Here is a 22,443-nt window from a genome sequence, read left to right as displayed (position 1 = left end):
GATCACTTGTTTTATTTCCATCTCCCAGGTATCATTTTATTGCCTAGTGTCCAGTGTCTGAAAAGCCATTGTTTGATATATTTTTTCCAGATGTTTTTATTGCTTCAGGTTAGAAGACAACTTATTTCTTGTCACTCCATTATTGCTGGAAGCCAAAATCTGTTTGCCCATTTTTTGATCTTTAATTGATGTCTACATCACTTACCTATTTTAGTCAAATGGTATTATACATCACATTATATGGTTTAAGATAAATGTATGCTAACTTATATATAGTTACTAGTAAGTTAAGGCTAATAACTATTCTTTATTTCAGGTAAGAACTCGTAATATGTTCCATTTCTCTGAAGTTGTGTCTACCAGGAGATAAAGCTTCATCCAATTAAACTATTCTTAGCAGTGTAATGGAAAACAAAACCAAAAAACATAGGCACTACAAATAGACAGTCTAGCATGAATCTGCATCCTTTCCATTTATTGGCTCAACTCTGGAAATGTTACCTAATGTCTCTGAATATTTGTTTACTCATCTATAAATTGCGCTAAAGAATAAGATTATTGTGGGGATGATATAGCCTAGTGTAAAGGCAAATAGTAGGCTCTAGTTAAGTTTAAGGGCATCTTTTTCTCCCCTTATAATTGTGTATTTTTCAGTGTGCAGGTAACTGTGGATTTAGTTACCGACAAAGGATTACATATTGCATTGCAATCTGGCCTACTGAGAAATATAAGCTTCATCAACTTTGGCCTATAGACTATCAAGAATGTCCTGTGCTGCCTTCCCCTCAGGTTTACAAATGCAATTTTAGGAGCTGTTTGCATGTGGCCACTTGGAAAGTAGGGAAATGGAGCAAGGTCTGTATATAATTATGAATTGAAAGCCTTTTGAATGAGATTTTCTAGGTGTAGAATGCCTGGTAATCTGCATGTCTAACTAGATCTCAGAGTTGTCTCCTACCCCTTCTGTCTATAAAAACCACTATCAGTTACTTGTATAAATATTTCTTTTTCTATGCTTCCTATAATCTGCTTATAAGCAGGGACCATAGCTCATAACTTACTTCTGTTCCTCTGAGAGTCTTTCACAGTGGCTTGCATTTTGAGTAGATACTTAAGAAATATTTATTGGTTAAGTAAAGAAGTAAATAGATCTAACGTATGAGTAATGAAAGTCGTTGGCACTATATTCCATTTCCAATTTGATAGAAAGCAATGAATATTGCATTGCAATCTTAGCATATAACAATGAGAAAAACTCTGTAGTCTTAATAATCATCATTAATTAATGCATATCAGGGGATGCCTGGGTGACTCAGTTAAGCTTCTGCCTTTGGCTCAGGTCATGATCCCAGCGTCCTTTTAACCATTATATACTTCACCGCCAAACTGTACCCTTTTCACAGTGCTCAGTGACTTGTGGAGCTGGGACAATGGAGAGAAGAGTAGAATGCATGGCTGAAAGTGGTTGGTCCAGTAATTTATGTTTAAAGCGTTTAAAACCAGATGCTCAAAAGAAATGTTACGTCAATGACTGTAAGTAATAGACTTTAAAAATCTACCTAGTACCTAAGTGTTCCTAGGAAGTTTTCATTAAAATTTGAAGGTAAATATTTGTAGCAGTCATATGCTCCACAAAACAAGATGTTTGTTTTTTCAGAGTAGATTAATATTTGTGTGGCTGAGCTAAATTCATGCTCTGCTTGTAATTTGTTCATTGTCCATAAGTTGTATTCACTTGTCCTTGAAGGTAAAACATTTACCAGCTGCAAAGAAATCCAAGTGAAAAACAACATTACCAAGGATGGTGACTATTACCTTAACATTAATGGAAGAATAATAAAGGTATTTTGAAAACAGTTTGCATGTGATTTTAACATTGGCTGTTGACTGGAAAAAGCTTTTCTAAATGTTCACATTTTCCCTTTAGATCTATTGTGCAGACATGCACTTGGAAAACCCCAAGGAATACATATCATTGGTCAAAGGTGAAGAAGACAACTTTTCTGAAGTGTATGGTGTTAGGTATGTGATTTTTGGCTTATCTGTGGATTTTTATGGTCCATCAAGAGAATTAGAAGTTCCAGCTTTCAGAGTGACACTTGGGTATCTCACAAGTGGGACTAGTAATTTAGGAGCATGTGGACATATTAGGACCTAAGCCAGATGTTGCCCATGCCTGTTGAATACAAAGGACTTGAGTATTAACATGTGCTCACAGAGAGACTGACTAAGAAGAATACTGAGGGTGAGCTGTGAAACAACAGAGAAGAGTTTAAGAGCTAGGTGTATTTTAATAGAAATGAAGTTAATACTAGTAATAAAATCTAGGAGAATTATAGCTGAATTATTTTCCATAAACCATTCTTGAACTTCCCATTGAGAATTATATGTTAATCTTGAGTGATTTTTACTTCTTTCTCATTTGACTTACTGACACTATCATACTGAAGAGTGTATCTTCTCACTTCCAGAGTTTACCATTTATCTACGTGATGGGGGAATTACTACATCTAATACTAAAAATATTCTAATGTTGTTTCAGACTACAAAATCCATATGAATGTCCTTTTAATGGAAGTAGGAGGCAAGACTGTGCGTGTAAAAATGACTACCTGGCTGCTGGGCACACTGTTTTCAGCAAAATAAGAATTGATCTCAATTCCATGCAAATTAAAAGTAAGTGCTGAATCTCTAAAATAAAAAGTTTCTATTTGCTAATGAAATTCTAACAATAAGTTGGCATATGTGGTAACCAGGGTAGAGAGAAGGGCCTAGCATTGTACAATAATTACTTAATTTTTTAAAAAGAACTTATTGGGTACATAATTCCTTTGCAATAATGGGGACCCTTAATAAAAATGTAGTGGTAATGACAGTGAGAAGATGCTGCCCTTCTAAGATATAAGCCTCTACCTTAAAATCCCCAATTACATTAAGGACAAGGAAGTTAATATCCTCAATATAGTTGTTAAGCCTTTGGCAGGGTTTAAAGTAATAATTAACATTAGTTTCAGTTCACAATTTGTCAAGTATTTTCCCATAAATTGTCTCATTTGATCTTTTTGTTTTCTTTTTTTTTTTTTTAAGATTTTATTTATTTATTTGACAGAGAGAGACACAGCGAGAGAGGGAACACAAGCAAGGGGGAGTGGGAGAGGGAGAAGCAGGCTTCCCGAGGAGTAGAGAGCCCGATATGGGACATGATCCCAGGACCCTGGGACCATGACCTGAGCCGAAGGCAGTTGCTTAACAACTGAGCCACCCAGGCGCCCTCATTTGATCTTTTTTATAGCTCTGTGTTAGTTAAGGCAGAATTGCATCACATTGTTGCCAGTGATGAAATTAAGATGTCCTTATAAAATTAAGTGACTTGTCCCAATTCATACAGTTAGTAATTGGCATTGAGAGTTAAAGTCCCACCCATAGATCCCTGCTTCTGTACCTGGTGCCTTTCCAGGAAGTAATTCAGAGTATAATAAAATCAAAACATATTTATGGAAGCTAATATACACTGAACATGATGCAGCCTTTCATCCTGGAACTTGCATACCTACAAGAAAAGGCAATGAAGTTCATTTCAGAAGCAGAAACTCTATATTGCAATTGAATCACCAGTACCTAGCATGGTCCATAAACTATAGAAAGAAACAAAAAATTTATTGAGACAGGGAATGCATGAGTACATAATCTCTATATCACAGTCACATGATGATGAACTGTTATTGTTAGTAATAATAGCTACCATTTACTGAACACCCACTGTTACTGCATCGGGGAAGCATTATACTGTTATGTTTACGACTCTGGAGTTAGACCGTCTGGGAGTAAATTCTTTGCATCCATTTACCAGTTACATGACCTCGGAACCATCTCTTTAAGCCTAAATTCCCCAATCTGTAAAGTGAGAAGCTGCCTCTCAGGTGTTTTTTCTTTCTTCTTTTTTTCCTTTCGGTTGAGGATTAAAAGATAATACTTGTAACATACCTAGTAAGTGCCTTGCATATAGTAAATGCTCAATAAATGCTGGTTGTTATTTAATAATGTATGTTGTAGCATTGCTAAGTACATAAGGGGAACTTGGTAACTTATTTGCTGTTTATTAAGCGGTTATATTTTGTTATTTTATCAAACAACTCTGCTATTTGCCAGGCATTAGGCTGGGCCCTGAGAATACAATGTATACATTTTCAACTCTCTGGTCTCTCTTTTCTTTCCTCCAGTTTGGGTGGCAAAAACCCAGTCTTGATTAAACATTTCCCCTGTACTGCACTTGCAACATGAAACATGAGTGTAGCCCCTTATATACTGCCCTTCTGACTGATCTCCCCTTAAATGCATGACTACTAAGCTACATGCTGCTTGGGTAATCCTGTTGCCCTTCCCTAGTTCATTTCCACCCCCACACCCCTAAATGCCTAACTAACACCTTCTCCTCTAGCTTCAAATTTCTAAAATTTCCAACACTTCCACTTTATCTACTCGTTGCTGATGATCTTGCTTCTTGTCTCACTAAGAAAATAAAACTACCAGAAGAGCTTTTCCACAACCTACCACCATCCCATCTATAAGCTACCCAAATCTTCACCTACAGACTTTTCCTTCTCTCCTGCTTACTGTGGGTGAACTATTCCCACTCCCACCTAAGGCAACCCTCTCTTGTTCTTTAGTCTCATCACTTTGTACCTATTCGAGAACATTTGCTCTGCAAACTGAACACCCACTGTTCCTGCATTGGGGAAGTTTCGAGAACATTTGCTCAGCAAACTTTCCCTTCCCTCTTAAATGACCAATTCTACCTCCATTTCTCGAAATCCAGTGACAAGTTCTTGGTTTTCATCTTACTTGATTCCTGTCCTGGCCACTTTCTCCTGTCTTTTTCACAGTTTCTCAGCTTGACTGGTTATTCTTCATCTTCCACAACACTGAATGTTGAAGAGCTTTAGGACACAGATCCCTTTGGGAATCTCATTCTATTTATAGATTCCAAGGGATGGTCCCAAATGTATATCTTCAATTTGGACTGTTACTCTAAACTCCAATATTCAGCTCTTGACTCAGCAAATCCACATGAATGTCTAATAGGCATATCAAACTCAATGTATCCAAAACTGTACTTTCAGTATTTCTTCTCACATCCACTCTTTCTATCTCAAATTTTTATCATTTCAGGAAATGGCACATATAATCTCCTAGATACTCCAGCTAAAAATCTAGCAACAGCTTAGCTCCTCCCTTTCTCTCACACCTACATGCAATCCATCATCAAATTCTGTCAGGTGAATCTCTAACATACATGCTACTATGGACTGAATCATGTCTCCCAACATTCATATGATAAAGCCCTAATCCCCAATGTGATGATATTTGGTTATGGGGAGATAATTAGGTTTAGATAAGGTCATGAAGGTGGGGCCTTCCTGATGGGATTAATGCCCTTATCAAAAGGGGAAAAGACACCAGAGCGCTCTCTGCCATATGAGGAGACAGCAAGAAGGATGACCATCTGCAAGCCAGGAAAAGGGCCCTCACCAGAATGTGACCATACTGGTCCACTGATCTCCCCCTTCCAGCCTCCAGATCTTAGAGAAATATATTTATGTTGATTAAGCCACAGTTCACAGTGGTTTGTTACGGCAGCCTGAGCTAAGACACATATCAAATATCACTTTCTCACTACCTCATTGCTACCACCTTCATCTGAGTCCACACCATTTCCCCCTGGATTATTAAGCCAACTAAAATTGTAGTATTCCTATTTCAGTATTGTACCACTCTCCTACCTCCTGACCTACATTCTCAACAGAGAAGCCAGAGTAATCCTGTAAAACATAAGCCACATCATATTTTATACATTTCCATATTTCATCTTTTTAACAACCTGAACTCTGATCAAAACTCTCTGAACATTTACCATCTAACTCAAAGTAAAATAAAAAATCCTTTCAACGGTCAACAAAGCTCAACATGACCTCCCCACCTCCATCACTTCTCTGCTCCCTCCTTGCACACTCTGCTCCAGACATACTTGTCCCTTTGCTGTTCCTTGAACACATCAAGCATGCTCTCACCTTAAGGCCTTTGCACTTTGTTCTATTTGCCTGGAACAATTGTGCTACAGTTACCTGTATGGTTTACTCCTTCATTTCTTTTGGGTTTCTGCTTAATTTCACCTTCTCAATCAGGCCATCCTGGACCACTCTCCATTCCTAAAATCCCTTTCTCTCCTTCTTTTAACTGATTTATTTTTTTCTATAGCAATTATCACCCCTAATATAATGTAATATTTACTTTATTACCTGTCTCACTCTGGTAGGACTCAGGTTCCATCAGTCTCTTTCCTCCACTGATACGTTCTTAGAGTACTTAAAATAATATCCAATTCACAATAGGTTTTATTTTTTTAAATTTTTTATTGTTATGTTAATCACCATACATTACATCATTAGTTTTTGATGTAGTGTTCCATGATTCATTGTTCATGCATAACACCCAGTGCTCCATGCAGAACGTGCCCTCTTTAATACCCATCACCAGGCTAACCCATCCTCCCACCCTCCTCCCCTAGAACCCTCTGTTTGTTTTTCAGAGTCCATCATCTCTCATGGTTCATCTCCCCCTCCAATTTTCCCCCCCTTCACTCTTCCCCTCCTGCTATCTTTTTTTTTTCTTAACATATATTGCATTATTTGTTTCAGAGGTACAGATCTGTGATTCAACAGTCTTGCACAATTCACAGTGCTCACCATAGCACATACCCTCCCCAATGTCTATCACCCAGCCACCCCATCCCTCCCACCCCACCCCCCACTCCAGCAACCCTCAGTATGTTTCCTGAGATTAAGAATTCCTCATATCAGTGAGGTCATATGATACATGTCTTTCTCTGATTGACTTATTTTGCTCAGCATAACACCCTCCAGTTCCATCCACGTCGTTGCAAATGGCAAGATCTCATTCCTTTTGATGGCTGCATAATATTCCATTGTATATATATACCACATCTTCTTTATCCATTCATCTGTCGATGGACATCTTGGCTCTTTCCACAGTTTGGCTATTGTGGACATTGCTGCTATAAACATCAGGGTGCACGTACCCCTTCGGATCCCTACATTTGTATCTTTGGGGTAAATACCCAGTAGTGCAATTGCTGGATCATATGGTAGCTCTATTTTCAACTTTTTGAGGAACCTCCATACTGTTTTCCAGAGTGGTTGCACCAGCTTGCATTCCCACCAACAGTGTAGGAGGGTTCCCCTTTCTCCGTATCCCCGCCAACATCTGTCATTTCCTGACTTGTTAATTTTAGCCATTCTGACTGGTGTGAGGTGGTATCTCATTGAGGTTTTGATTTGGATTTCCCTGATGCCGAGCGATGCTGAGCACTTTTTCATGTGTCTGTTGGCCATTTGGATGTCTTCTTTGGAAAAATGTCGTTCATGTCTTCTGCCCATTTCTTGATTGGATCATTTGTTCTTTGGGTGTTGAGTTTGATAAGTTCTTTATAGATTTTGGATACTAGCCCTTTATCTGATATGTCATTTGCAAATATTTTCTCCCATTCTGTTGGTTGTCTTTTGGCTTTGTTGACTGTTGCCTTTGCTTTGCAAAAGCTTTTTATCTTGATGAAGTCCCAATAGTTCATTTTTGCCCTTGCTTCCCTTGCCTTTGGCAATGTTTCTAGGAAGAAGTTGCTGCAGCTGTGGTCGAAGAGGTTGCTGCCTGTGTTCTCCTTTAGGATTTTGATGGACTCCTGTCTCACATTTAGGTCTTTCAACCATTTTGAGTCTATTTTTGTGTGTGGTGTAAGGAAATGGTCCAGTTTCATTCTTCTGCATGTGGCTGTCCAATTTTCCCAACACCATCTGTTGAAGAGACTGTCTTTTTTCCATTGGACATTCTTTCCTGCTTTGTCAAAGATTAGTTGACCATAGAGTTGAGGGTCCATTTCTGGGCTCTCTATTCTGTTCCATTGTTCTATGTGTCTGTTTTTGTGCCAGTACCATACTGTCTTGATGATGACAGCTTTGTAATAGAGCTGGAAGTCCGGAATTGTGATGCCACCAGCTTTGCTTTTCTTTTTCAACATTCCTCTGGCTATTCGGGGTCTTTTCTGGTTCCATACAAATTTTAGGATTATTTGTTCCATTTCTGTGAAAAAAGTGGATGGTATTTTGATGGGGATTGCATTGAATGTGTAGATTGCTCTAGGTAGCATTGACATCTTCACAATATTTGTTCTTCCAATCCATGAGCATGGAACGTTTTTCCATTTCTTTGTGTCTTCCTCAATTTCTTTCATGAGTATTTTATAGTTTTCTGAGTACAGATCCTTTGCCTCTTTGGTTAGATTTATTCCTAGGTATCTTACGATTTTGGGTGCAATTGTAAATGGGATCGACTCCTTAATTTCTCTTTCTTCTGTCTTGTTGTTGGTGTATAGGAATGCCACTGATTTCTGTGCATTGATTTATATCCTGCCACTTTACTGAATTCCTGTATGAGTTCTAGCAGTTTTGTGGTGGAGTCTTTCGGGTTTTCCACATAAAGTATCATATCATCTGCAAAGAGTGAGAGTTTGACTTCTTCTTTGCCGATTTGGATGCCTTTGATTTCTTTTTGTTGTCTGATTGCCGTGGCTAGGACTTCTAATACTATGTTGAATAGCAGTGGTGATAGTGGACATCCCTGCCGCATTCCTGACCTTAGGGGGAAAGTTCTCAGTTTTTCCCCATTGAGAATGATATTCGCTGTAGGTTTTTCATAGATGGCTTTTATGATATTGAGGTATGTACCCTCTATCCCTATACTCTGAAGAGTTTTGATCAAGAAAGGATGCTGTAGCTTGTCAAATGCTTTTTCTGCATCTATTGAGAGGATCATATGATTCTTGTTCTTTCTTTTGTTAATGTATTGTATCACGTTGATTGATTTGTGGATGTTGAACCAACCTTGCAAGCCCAGGGATAAATCCCACTTGGTTATGGTGAATAATCCTTTTAATGTACTGTGGGATCCTATTGGCTAGTATTTTGGTGAGAATTTTTGCATCCATGTTCATCAAGGATATTGGTCTGTAATTCTCCTTTTTGATGGGGTCTTTGTCTGGTTTTGGGATCAAGGTAATGGTGGCCTCATAAAACGAGTTTGGAAGTTTCTTTCCATTTCTATTTTTTGGAACAGTTTCAGAAGAATAGGTATTAATTCTTCTTTAAATGTTTGGTAGAATTCCCCTGGGAAGCCATCTGGCCCTGGGCTCTTGTTTGTTGGGAGATGTTTGATTACTGCTTCAGTTTTCTTAGTGGTTTTAGGTCTGTTCAGGTTTTCTATTTCTTCCTGGTTCAGTTTTGGTAGTTGATACATCTCTAGGAATGCATCCATTTCTTCCAGGTTATCTAATTTGCTGGCATAGAGTTGCTCATAATATGTTCTTATAATTGTTTGTATTTCTTTGGTGTTGGTTGTGATCTCTCCTCTTTCATTCATGATTTTGTTGATTTGGGTCATTTCTCTTTTCTTTTTGATAAGTCTGGCCAGGGGTTTATCAATCTTGTTAATTCTTTCAAAGAACCAGCTCCTAGTTTCATTGATCTGTTCTACTGTTCTTTTGGTTTCTATTTCATTGATTTCTGCTCTGATCTTTATTATTTCTCTTCTCCTGCTGCGTTTAGGCTTTATTTGCTGTTTTTTCTCCAGCTCCTTTAGGTGTAGGATTAGGTTGTGTATTTGAGACCTTTCTTGTTTCTTGAGAAAGGCTTGTATTGCTATATACTTTCCTCTTAAGACTGCCTTTGCTGCATGCCAAAGATTTTGAACAGTTGTGTTTTCATTTTCATTGGTTTCCATAAATTTTTTTAATTCTTCTTTAATTTCCTGGTTGACCCATTCATTCTTTAGTAGGATGCTCTTTAGCCTCCATGTATTTGAGTTCTTTCCGACTCTCCTCTTGTGATTGAGTTCTAGTTTCAAAGCACTGTGGTCTGAAAATAGGCAGGGAATAATCCCAGTCTTTTGGTACCGGTTGAGACCTGATTTGTGACCTAGGCTGAGATCTATTCTGGAGAATGTTCCATGGGCACTAGAGAAGAATGTGTATTCCGTTGCTTTGGGATGAAATGTTCTGAATATGTCTGTGAAGTCCATTTGGTCCAGTGTGTCATGTAAAGTCTTTATTTCCTTGTTGATCTTTTGCTTAGATGATCTGTCCATTTCAGTGAGGGGGGTGTTAAAGTCCCCCACTATTATTGTAGTGTTGTCAATGTGTTTCTTTGCTTTTGTTATTAATTGGCTTATATAATTGGCTGCTCCCATGTTAGGGGCATAGATATTTACAATTGTTAGATCTTCTTGTTGGATAGACCCTTTAAGTAGGATATAGTGTCCTTCCTCATCTCTCATTACAGTCTTTGGTTTAAAATCTAATTTGTCTGATATAAGGATTGGCACCCCAGCTTTCTTTTGGTGTCCATTAGCATGGTAAATGGTTTTCCACCCCCTCACTTTCAATCTGGGGGTGTCTTTGGGTCTAAAATGAGTCTCCTGCAGACAGCATATCGATGGGTCTTGTTTTTTTTATCTAATCTGATAGCCTGTGTCTTTTGATTGGGGCATTTAGCCCATTTACATTCAGGGTAACTATTGAAAGATATGAATTTAGTGCCATTGTATTGCCTGTAAGGTGACTGTTACTGTATATTGTCTGTGTTCCTTTCTGGTCTGTGTTGCTTTTAGGCTCTCTCTTTGCTTAGAGGACCCTTTTCAATATTTCTTGTAGGGCTGGTTTAGTTTTTGTTTGTTGTGGAAGCTTTTGATCTCTCCTTCTATTCTCAATGACAGCCTAGCTGGATATAGTATTCTTGGCTTCATATTTTTCACGTTTAGTGCTCTGAATGTATCATGCCAGTCCTTTCTGGCCTGCCAGGTCTCTGTGGATAGGTCTGTTGCCAATCTAGTGTTTCTACCATTGTAGGTTACAGTTATCTTCTCCTGAGCTGCTTTCAGGATTTTCTCGTTGTCTTTGGGACTCGTAAGTTTTACTATTACATGTCAGGGTGTTGACCTATTTTTATTGATTTTGAGAGAGTTTCTCTGTGCCTCCTGGATTTTGATGCCTGTTTCCTTCCCCAAATTAAGGAAGTTCTCTGCTATAATTTGCTCCATTATACCTTCTGCCCCTCTCTCTCCTTCTTCTTCTGGGATCCCAATTATTCTAATGTTGTTTCGTCTTATGGTATCACTTATCTCTCGAATTCTGCCCTCATGATCCAGTAGTTGTTTCTCTCTCTTTTTCTCAGCTTCTTTATTTTCCATCATTTGATCTTCTATATCACTGATTCTCTCTTCTGCCTCATTTATCCTAGCAGTTAGCGCCCCCATTTTTTATTGCACCTCATTAATAGCCTTTTTGATTTTGACTTGGTTAGATTTTAGTTCTTTTATTTCTCCAGAAAGGGTTCCTCTAATAACTTCCATGCTTTTTTCAAGCCCAGCTAGTATCTTTAAAATCATGATCTGAACTCTAGGTCCGACATCGTACTAAATGTCCGTATTGAGTAGATCCCTGGCAGTCGGTACTACCTCTTGTTCTTTTTGTTGAGGTGATTTTTTCCATCTTGTCATTTTGTCCAGAGGAGAATAGATGAATGAGAGAACAAAATGCTAACAGGGTAACAACGTCCCCAGAAAATATACTCTAAACAAATCAGAAAAGACCTGAAACCAGGGGGAAAGAAAGAGAAAAGAAAAAAGAAAAAGAAAAGAAAAAGAAAAAAAAAAGATAAAGATAAAAACAAACAAAAACAGAACAAAACAAAAAAAACCAGAATATGATCAAATGTGATCAGGCTGGTGCATAGATCAGTGCCACACACTAGATTTTGGGCGTATTTTGGTCTGTTAGAAGAAAGTGCCTCCCAAAATTTTAAAGAAAGAAAAACTTATATATGTACAAAAATAAGGGTTGATATGATGGAGGGATGGAATATGACTGTAAAGATGAAAATTATAAAAAATTTTATAAAAGGAATTGATAAGAAGTTGTTTGAAAAAAGAAAGAAGAGGATTTAAAAAAAAAAGAAAAGAAAAGGGAGAGAATGTGATCAGGCAGGAGACTAGAACAAAGACATAAAACTAGAGATTTAGGGTATATTTTGATCTGTTAGAAGAAACTGTGTCTCAAAATTTTAAAGAGAGAACAACTTATATATATATGCCAGAAATAAGGGTAACTACTATGAAGGGATAGAATATGACTCTAAAAATGAAAAATAAAAATGTTTTTTAAAAAAGGGATTGATAAGATGTTGGTTGAAAAAGGGAAAAAGAAAAATTCAAAAAAAAAAAAAGATGGTTAAAAAAAATTAACTTTGAAAGACTAAAGAATCATGGTAAAAAAAAAAGCCATTGATTCTATGTGCAGTATTCCCCTAGCGCTGGAGTTCTGCCATTCTCATTGATCGGTAAACTTGGTCTTGGCTGGCTGTTCTTGCTGATCTTCTGGGGGAGGGGCCTGTTGCCATGGTTCCCAAATGTCTTTGCCGGAGGCGGAATTGCCCCACCCTTGCCCAGTCCGGGCTAAGTAATCTGCTCGGGTTTGCTCTTGGGAGCTTTTGTTCCCTGCAAGCTTTCCGTACAGCTTTGGAGGCCGAGAGTGAAGATGGCAGCCTCCCAATCTCCATCCCTGGAGGAGCCAAGAACTCGGGCCCTCACTCCTCAGTGCGCCCCCAGAGAAAAGCAGTCACTCCCGTCTCCCCGGTCTCCGGCTGCAGTCTGTGCTCACCCGGCCTGTCACCGAGCATTTATATCTCTGGCACACGACCCCATTTGGAGTCTCCAAACCCAGCAGATCCCTGCAGTGAGCTCCTGCGCTGCTCCTCCTGGGGGAGGAATGGGGGTCTCCCCGGATCTGCCGCTTGTTGGGTCCCTGCTGGAGGAGCAGTGGCCCGACTGTGCCACAGATCACGGTTTATGGCAACCCCGAGCTGAGAGCCCGTGCCTCAGCTCCATCTCTGCAGCTGGCTTCCCCACTCCAATACCTGGGAGCTCTGCTGCACTCAGGCACGCCCGGTCTTTCTGTGACCCCAATGATCCTGAGACCACACTGTCCCAGCAAGGGTTCCCCCCGCCCCCCCCCCCCCCCCCCCACTTAGCCACTGGAGTGACATCCCTCAGCGGAGCCGACTTCTAAAAGTTCCAATTTTGTGCTCCGCGGCTCTATCACTTGCCAGAAGCAGAGGACGGAGGCCCCCTCCCCTGCCATCTATCCTCCCGAATATCACCTGGATTCACTTGTCCGCACGTCCTACCTTCCAGAAAGTGGTCGCTTTTCTGTTCAGAGAGTTGTTGCTATTCTTTTCTTCGATCTCCTGTTGAGTTTGTAGGTGTTCAGAATGGTTTGATCCCTATCCAGCTGAATTCCTGAGACCAGACGAAATCCAGGTCTCCTACTCCTCTGCCATCTTGCTCTGCCCTCCCTCACAATAGGTTTTAAATAAATATTTGTTGAGTAAAAAGTCTTTAACTTTCCTCAAGAAGCTATCTTGAGGAAATCTTGAAGACAAATTTGAGTTAACTGAAGTGGAGAAAAGGAGTTTCAGGAGGAGGGAACAGCATGAACAAAAGCCTGGAAAGGTGAATCATCTTGGTTCCATTAAAAAAGTCCATTTTTCTGTAAACATAAATTAAATGGATATTGGGGGGTTGCAGCTTGTTAGAGAAGTTCCCAGAGAGCAGATCATAAAGAACAATGTGTACTAACTACACAATTGAATTTTATAAGTTATGAGAGCCACTGGGGAAAAGTTTCAGCAGAAGAGGAACCAGAATTGGAAGGAGAACAAATTGTATCCATGAAGATAGTTAAGAAGCTAATATAACAATCCAGATGAAAATGATACGGGCTTAAAATAGGGGCATGGTTCAGAATAGGGAGCCTTTGAGAAATATTAAAGAGGTACACTCTGTAGCATTTTTAGACAAGGAATATGGGGATTAACAACAAAGAATATTTAGAAAGATTTCCAAAATAACAGGGTGGATGGTGACATAGTTCAGTGAAATGAGAAATATAGCAGAGGAAATAAGTCTGGAGAAAAAGATAATGTATTTAGTTTGGGCGTGTTGAGTTAGAGCTAACTGTGAGTTATCCAGGTAATGACGGGGGAGACAGTAGCAAAGGATGCTTGATTTGAAAGTTGTGTGTGCTGTGCCTCAGCCTAACCCGTAAGTGCCAGCATAAGCAGTGATGTGTGGATAAATAGTTTAACAACCAGCATTTAACAAAGTCTGATTTATAGCATTTGCCAATGTCCATGGTTATATATATTCCCACTATGCCAACTTTAAGCTACCAACACGAGCTCATTGTACATGATGTTGGGAAGAGACACACCCAGCTGGTTCTCATGATTTGGTACAAGCTGACTCTGGCACATAACTGAAAGCCTCCTAGCCTTGGAAACTGCCCTTGGTGATACGGTATCTGTAGGAATGCTACTTTTGGGGATTGCCTGTAGAGAACTGGTGTCATCAGGGGGGCATGCAGTGATCGTTCAGTCTTGTTGAAAAGTGAAGTGATTTGAAACAACCTTAGTGGAGGTGAGAGCCACTGACTGGAAGACTGTTGGTTAGACTATTATTTGATTCAAGCATGAATAACTGATTGGACCAATGGACTTTTAGGGTTCCTTCCAACCTGTCTTTAATCCTATGACTCTATTTTTGATACTTCATATAGAATCTCCAGCATTATTGCCAATCGGGAAATTTTGCTAACGACGTTAGCAAAAGTAAGATTCAAAAGAAAATAATAATATAATGCAGTAATATTAGAAATCAAAATAACAAATATTTTAGCTGGATGTTTTTGTTTTTGAGTTGCCTAAATGAATTGATATATATACATCATATATATATATGGTCTATAAGCACCTATGTGTGGCTTTGTCATGATGTATTAACCTTTAATGTTTTTTTCTTCTATAATTTGCTCCTGAACCCACTTTATTTTAGATATTCAGTATAATGTAAAATATAACAAGGTATTTAGTTTTTTTAAACTTCTGGATTAATTTACACATGTGCCTGCCATTTTTAGGGCGGTTTTTGAGATAAACATTTTTGTATTAAACATTATTTATTGAAAACCTGACACATGTACTATAATTGCATAGCGTATTTGCTTAAAATTTTGAATTAATTATATAAATATATTTAAGAGTATAATATGAAGACTGTATGTTTTGCAATGAAGATTGGAAAATATGCAATGCTTCAGTGCTAAAAAGTTTCAATTATTTTTTTTAGCCACAGATCTTCTTTTTGCCCAGACAGTATTTGGAAAAGCAGTGCCATTTGCCACAGCTGGAGATTGCTATAGTGCTGCCAGATGCCCACAGGTATTTCATATTTGTTTATTTTTCCCTCACCATGAAAAAAAACGGATACTGTTTCTCTGAATTTTCTTGACCAGAATATTGCAAGAAACATAAGTAAATAGAAAAATGCAAATTTCCTATATGAATTTTATTTCAAAGGTTATAGATAAATTTTGGAGGAAAAACATCTCCCTGCCAATTTTAGGTTTGTTTGAAAGGTGCAATTACAAGGATTTCAAATTGTTCAGAGCCTATGTCTCCTTCTGTCATGCATTTTCATTTTTAATCTTTCCACCCAGTCTATGGAAATGAATGGATATACATAACAAAGTAAAGGAATGGATCACAACCATGTGGCCTCTCCATACACTGCTGCTAAAATTGGTTATATTAGCTGTCTGGGTCCGTACCAATCCCAGAGTAACTCTTATTTGTGAAATAGTGTATTTCCATGACTTTATTTTTGTTTTATTTTTTATTTCCAGAGTTCTCTTCACACACCCTTTATGCCATCTCTGTGATTTCTAGTATAGAGTATGCTTTCTAGAAGAAATTTACTATCTCATCTTTAACAAGAGATTTTATAAAGTCTATGTGAACAACAGTGTTATGATAAGATGGAGAAATGTAAGCTAGATTAATGTAGCATGGTTAGGCAGATACATCACTAATTGAAAAAATCATGTGCAAGAAGTAATAATTATAATATTGATATTTTCAAGAGAAGTAGCTAATGGTTTGCCAGAGCCCTCTCTTCTTGGGATTTCCCATTCATTAGTTTCATCATATGACAGAGAAAGTATACTTATGTTGAAAAGAGAGGACGTTTCTATACTATACAAAGACACTTAAAGGAGACCAAACACATTAGAACTATGGGTTCAAACGAATAAGAAAAAAATTATCTGGAATAAATTTATGAATTTTAGGTCCAGAAATGCAAATAGAACCTGGTGATGTCATATGAAAAAGACCTAAGTGTTTTATTCAACCATCATGAGTTCAGTATGACTCATGTAGATTATGGAGTAATTTCTAAACCACCCCATAAAATCATAAAGTACCCAAACACAATATTGACACCAAAAGATTTTAAATTTCTGTTTGAAAAAGGTAAGTTTTTAATCTATCTAGGAGTAGGAGGCAACAACCAGGAAAGAAAAAAAAAAAGAGGAAAGGAGAAAAAAAAAAGAGGAACATTTAAATCATGTCACATAAGGAAAATCAAGGTAGCTAGGAAAATAATGGGAGGTTATGGTAACTATCTTTAAATATTTAAAGATATCCATGAAAGAGGAATGAGGTCAGTGTGTTATTCCAGGAGGCATTAATAGAGCAGAAGATTCCAGCTCAAGATAAAGAAGGTTTCTGACAAGGGAGAGTTGTCCAGTAAAAAGACCCCCCAGATGTGGGACCCAAATAATTCACTAATTTTTACCTGTAGTTTTTAATAAATTGGTCTTGTATCCTGCAACCCTGCTTAACTCATTTATTAGTTATAATAGTTTTTAATTGGATTCTTTGGGATTTTCTATATACACAGTGATGTCATCTACAAATAAACATAGTTTTACTTCTTCCTTGGCAATATGGATGCTGTTTATTTTTTATCTTGCCTCATTACCCTGTCTAAAACTTCTAGAGCATCACTAAATAAAAGTGATGAGAGTAGATATACTTGTCTTATTCCTGATTTTAGGGGAAAGGCATTCAGTCCATCATTAAGTGTGTTAGCTATGAATGTGTTGTAGATGCCTCCAGTCAAGTTGAGGAAGTGCCCTTCTATTCCTAATTTAAGTGGTTTTATCATGAAAGGGTATTGGTTTTTGAAATGCTTCCACATGTACTGAGGTGATCCTGTGGCTCTTGTCCATTACTGTACCAGATATACCAATATAGCATACTGGTTGACTATAGTATGTTAAAACCTTGCCTTCCTAGGAGAAATCCCATTTGGCCATGTAATATCATTCTTTTTATATGTTGCTAGATTTGATTTGATTTGTTGGGAATTTCTCAACTATTTTCATAAGAGATACTGACCTAGTCATTTTCTTGTGAGGTCCTTATCCAGTTTTGATATCAGGGAAATATTGGTCTTCTAAAGTGAATTGGGAAGTATTCCCTCCTCTTCTACTTTTTTGGAAGAGTTTGTGAATAATTAATTCTTTTTTTTTCTTTTTATTAAATTTTAATTCCAGTATAGTTAACATACAGTGTTATATTTCAGGTGTACAATATAGTGATTCAACAATTCTATACAAACTCAATGCTCATCATGATAAATGTTTTCTTAATCCCCATCACCTATTTCACCCATTCTCCCCACCCACCTCCCCTCTGGTAACCATCAGTTTGTTCTCTATAGTCAAAAACCTTTTTTTCTGTTTGTCTCTTTTTTCCTTTGTTTCTTAAATTCACATATGAGTGAAATCATATGAATTTGTCTTTCTGACTTATTTCACTCAGCATTATACTCTCTGGATCTATCCCTGTTATTGCAAATGACAAGATTTCATTCTTTTTTATGGCTGGGTAATATTCCATTGTGTATATATTTATATACACGACCTCCTCTTTTTTTTTTTAATTTAATTTTATTATGTTTTGTTAGTCACCATACAATACATCACCAGTTTTTGATGCAGTGATCCATGATTCATTGTTTGCATACAACCCCCAGTGCTCCATGTAGTACGTGCCCTCCTTAATACCCATCACTGGGCTAACCCATCCCCCCACCCCCCTCCCCTCTAGAACCCTCAGTTTGTTTCTCAGAGTCCATAGTCTCTCATGGTTCATCTCTCCTTCCGATTTCCGCCCCCTTCATTTTCCCCTTCCTTCTCCTAATGTCCTCCATACTATTCCTTATGTTCCACAAAGAAGTGAAACCATATGATAATTGACTTTCTCTGCTTGACTTATTTCACTTAGCATAATCTCCTCCAGTTCCATCCATGTTGATGTAAAAGTTGGGTATTGATCCTTTCTGATGGCTGAGTAATATTCCATTGTATATATGGACCACATCTTCTTTATCCATTTGTCTGTTGAAGGGCATCTCGGCTCTTTCCACAGTTTGGCTAATGTGGACATTGCTGCTATGAACATTGGGGTGCATATGGCCCTTCTTTTCACTACATCTGTGTCTTTGGGGTAAATACCCAGTAGTGCAATTGCTGGGTCAGAGGGTAGCTCTATTTTTAATTTTTTGAGGCACCTCCACACTGTTTTCCAAAGTGGCTGTACCAACTTGCATTCCCACCAACAGTGTAAGAGGGTTCCCCTTTCTCCACAACATCTCCAACATTTGTTTCTTGCCTTGTCCATTTTTGCCATTCTAACTGGTGTAAGGTGGTATCTCAATGTGGTTTTGATTTGAATTTCCCTGATGGCTAATGATGATGAACATATTTTCATGTGTCTGTTAGCCATTTGTATGTCTTCTTTGGAGAAGTGTCTGTTCATGTCTTCTGCCCATTTTTTGACTTGATTATTTGGTTTTTGGGTGTTGAGTTTGAGAAGTTCTTTATAGATCTTGAATACTAGCCCTTTATCTGTAGTGTCATTTGCAAGTATCTTCTCCCATTCTGTGGGTTGCCTCTTTGTTTTGTTGACTATTTCCTTTCCTGTGCAGAAGCTTTTTATCTTGATGAAGTCCCAAAAGTTCATTTTTGCTTTTGTTTCACTAGCCTTTGGAGATGTATCTTGAAAGAAGTTGCTGTGGCCGATGTCAAAGATGTTACTGCCTATGTTCTCCTCTAGGATTTGGATGGATTCCTGTCTCACATTGAGGTCTTTTGTCATTTTGAGTTTATCTTTGTGTATGGTGTTAGAGAACGGTGGAGTTTCATTCTTCTGTATATAGCTGACATGATCTCCTCTTTATCCATTCATCTGTTGATGAACACTTGGGCTGCTTCCATAATTTGGCTATTGTAAATAATTCTGCAATAAACATAGGGGTGCATGTATCCCTTTGAATTAGTGTTTTGGTATTTTAGGGATAAATACCCACTAGGGTGATCACTGGATAATATGGTAGTTCTATTTTTAATTTTTTGAGGAACCTTCATATTGTTTTCCACAGTGGTTGCACCAGTTTGCCTTTTCACCAAAAGTGTACGAGGGTTCCTTTTTCTCCACATCCTCACCAACGCCTGTTGTTTCTTGTGTTGTTGATCTTTGCCATTCTGACAGGTATGAGGTGATATGTCATTGTGGTTTTGATTTGCATTTCCCTGATGATGAGTGATGATGAGCATCTTTTCATGTATCTGTTGGCTATCTATATGTCTTCTTTGGAGAAATATTTGTGCATGTCTTCTGCCCATTTTGTAGTTGGATTATTTGGGGTTTTTTGGTGTTGTGTTATATAAGTTCTTTTTTTTTTTTTTTTAAGAATTTATTTATTTGAAAGAGAGAGAGAGAATGAGCAGGGGGGAGGACCAGAAGGGGAGAGAGAAGCAGACTTCCTGCTGAGCAGGGAGCTCAATGCAGGACTTGATCCCAGGACCCAGGGATCATGACCTGAGCCTAAGGCAGACACTTAACTGACTGAACCGCCTAGGTGCCCTATACAAGTTCTTTATATACTTTGGATACTAAACCTTTATTGGATATGTCATTTGCAATTACTTCTCCAATTCAGTAGGTGCCTTTTAGTTTTCTTGATTGTTTCCTATGCTAGCAGAAGCTTTTTTTTTTGATGTAGTCCCAATAGTTTATTTTTGCTTTTATTTTCTCTTGCCTTAGAAGACATATCTAGAAAAATGTTGCTATGGCCAGTGTCAGAGAAACTACTACCTAGGCTCTCTTCAAGGATTTTTATGGTTTCAGGCCTCACATTTAGGTAATTAATCCATTTTTAGTTTATTTTTGTGTATGGTACAAGAAAGTGGCCCAGCTTCACTCTTTTGCATGTAGCTGTCCTATTTCCCCAACACCATTTGTTGAAGAGACCATCTTTTTCCCATTGAATATTCATTCCTCCTCTGTCAAAGATTAATTGAACGTATATTCTTGGGTTTATTTCTGGGTTTTCTGTTTTATTCCAATGATCTATGAATTTTTGTGTCAGTACCATACTGTTTTGACTGCTACAGCTTTGTAATATAATTTGAAGTCTGGAATTGTGATACCTCCAATTTTGTTCCTCTTTTTCAAGATCACATTGGCCATTTGAAATCTGTTGTGGTTCCATACAAATTTTAGGATTGTTTGTTCTAGTTCTGTGAAAAATACTGTTGGTATTTTGATAGGGATTGCATTAGATCTGTAGATTGCTTTGGGTAGTATAAACATTTTAACAATGTTTCTTTTCCCAACCCTTGAGCATGGAATGTCTTTCCATTTTTTGTATTGTCTTCAATTTCTTTCATCAATGTTTTATAATTTTCAGAGTATAGGTCTTTTACCTCTTTGTTTAAGTTCATTCCTAGATATTTTATTGTTTTTTTGTATACTTATAATTGGGATTGTTTTCTTAATTTCACTTTTTGCTGTTTCATTATTAGTATATGGGAATGCAACAGGTTTCTGTACATTGATTTTGTATCCTATGGCTTTACTGAACTCATTTATCAGTTCTAGTATTTTTTTGGAAGAGTATTTAGGCTTTTCTATAGTCTCGTGTCATCTGCAAATAGAGTTTTGCTTCTTCCTTACCAATTTGGATGCCTTTTATTTCTTTTTGTTGTCTGACTGTTGTGGCTAGGACTTCCAGTATTATGTTGAATAAAAGTGGGAAGAGTGGACATCCTTGTTTTATTCCTGGTCTTAGGGGAAAAATTCTGTTTTTCACTGTTAAATATAATGTTGGTTGTGGATTTTTCACATAAGGTCTTTATTATGTTGAAGTATGTTCCCTCTAGACTTACTTTGTAGAGGTTTTTTTTTTTTTTATCAGGAGTGGATGTTGTACTTTGTCAAATTCTTTTTCTGCATCTATTGAAATAATCATATGGTTTTTATCCTTTCTCTTGTTGATGTGATGTATCACATTGATTGTTTTATGAATATTGAACTACCACTGCATCCCAGGAACAAATCCCACTTGATTGTGGTGAATAATATTTTTAATGTATTGTTGGATCCAGTTTGCTAGTATTTTCTTGAGGATTTTTGCATCTGTGTTCATCAGAGATATTGGCCTTTAGTTCTCTTTTATTTTGTGGTGTCTATCTGGTTTTTGGTATCAGGGTGATACTAGCCTCATAGAATGAACTTAGAAGTTCTCCTTCCTCTTGTATTTTTTGGAACAGTTTGAGGAGAATTGGTATTAACTCTTTAAGTATTCGGTAGAATTTAACTCTTTAAATATTTGGTAGAATTCACCTGTGAAGCCATCTGGTCCTGGACTTTTGTTTTGGGAGAGTTTTTGATTATTGATTCAATTTTATTTCTGCTAATTGGTCTGTTCAAATATTCTATTCTTCCTGCTTTAACTTTGTTAGGTTATATGTAGGAACAAAGAGACCAATACTTGATTTTGTTTATTTTCTCTATTTTTTAATTTATTTAATCAATTTTCAGACCATTCTTTATCATTTCTTTATTTCTTCTTGCTTTAGATTTAATTTGCTCTTTTCCAGTATCTTAAGGTGGAAGGTTAGGTTATTGCTATATCTTTTTTTTTTCTCTTTTAATTTAAGCATTTCCCGATTTAGATTTTCTCTTATGTATTTATTTTGCTGCATCCTCTGAGTTTTGGTACATTGTACGTGTACAATGTACATGTGTTCATTTCCATTTATCGTAAAGTATTTTCCATGATCACCTGTGAGGTCTTCTTTGACTTATTGGTTCTTTAAGAGTATAGTGTTTGATTCCCACATATTTGTGAGTTTCCCAAATTTCCTTCTGTTATTGAGTTCTTCCCATTGTGATTGGAAAATACACTTTGTATTCTTTATACATGCTCTTAAATGCACTGAGTCTTGTTTTATGGCATAGCATATGGCTATTCTGGAAAATGTTCAATATGTGCTTGGAAAGAATGTGTATTCTGTTGGTGAAATATTCTATAGATGTTTGTCAGGTCTAGTTGGTTTGAAGTATTGTTCAACTT

At 37.5% G+C, this 22,443-nt stretch overlaps 1 protein-coding gene across 1 annotated transcript in view; it reads left to right on the top strand.

Annotated features, from left to right (window-relative positions):
• ADAMTS20 (ADAM metallopeptidase with thrombospondin type 1 motif 20) overlaps positions 1-22,443 on the top strand; it is a 166,944-nt gene that overhangs the window by 128,998 nt on the left and 15,503 nt on the right. Inside the window, exons 32-37 of the mRNA XM_036065623.2 lie at positions 655-855; positions 1,404-1,533; positions 1,748-1,842; positions 1,928-2,022; positions 2,543-2,676; positions 15,304-15,395. Of these exons, the coding sequence (XP_035921516.2) occupies positions 655-855; positions 1,404-1,533; positions 1,748-1,842; positions 1,928-2,022; positions 2,543-2,676; positions 15,304-15,395 (747 nt within the window). The remainder of the gene's footprint in view (positions 1-654; positions 856-1,403; positions 1,534-1,747; positions 1,843-1,927; positions 2,023-2,542; positions 2,677-15,303; positions 15,396-22,443) is intronic.

Source organism: Halichoerus grypus, chromosome 6 (genome assembly GCF_964656455.1).
Source record: "Halichoerus grypus chromosome 6, mHalGry1.hap1.1, whole genome shotgun sequence".
Taxonomy (NCBI): Eukaryota; Metazoa; Chordata; class Mammalia; order Carnivora; family Phocidae; genus Halichoerus; species Halichoerus grypus.
Note: the sequence above shows the minus strand (reverse complement) of the source record. Positions and strands in the feature narration are given on the sequence as shown.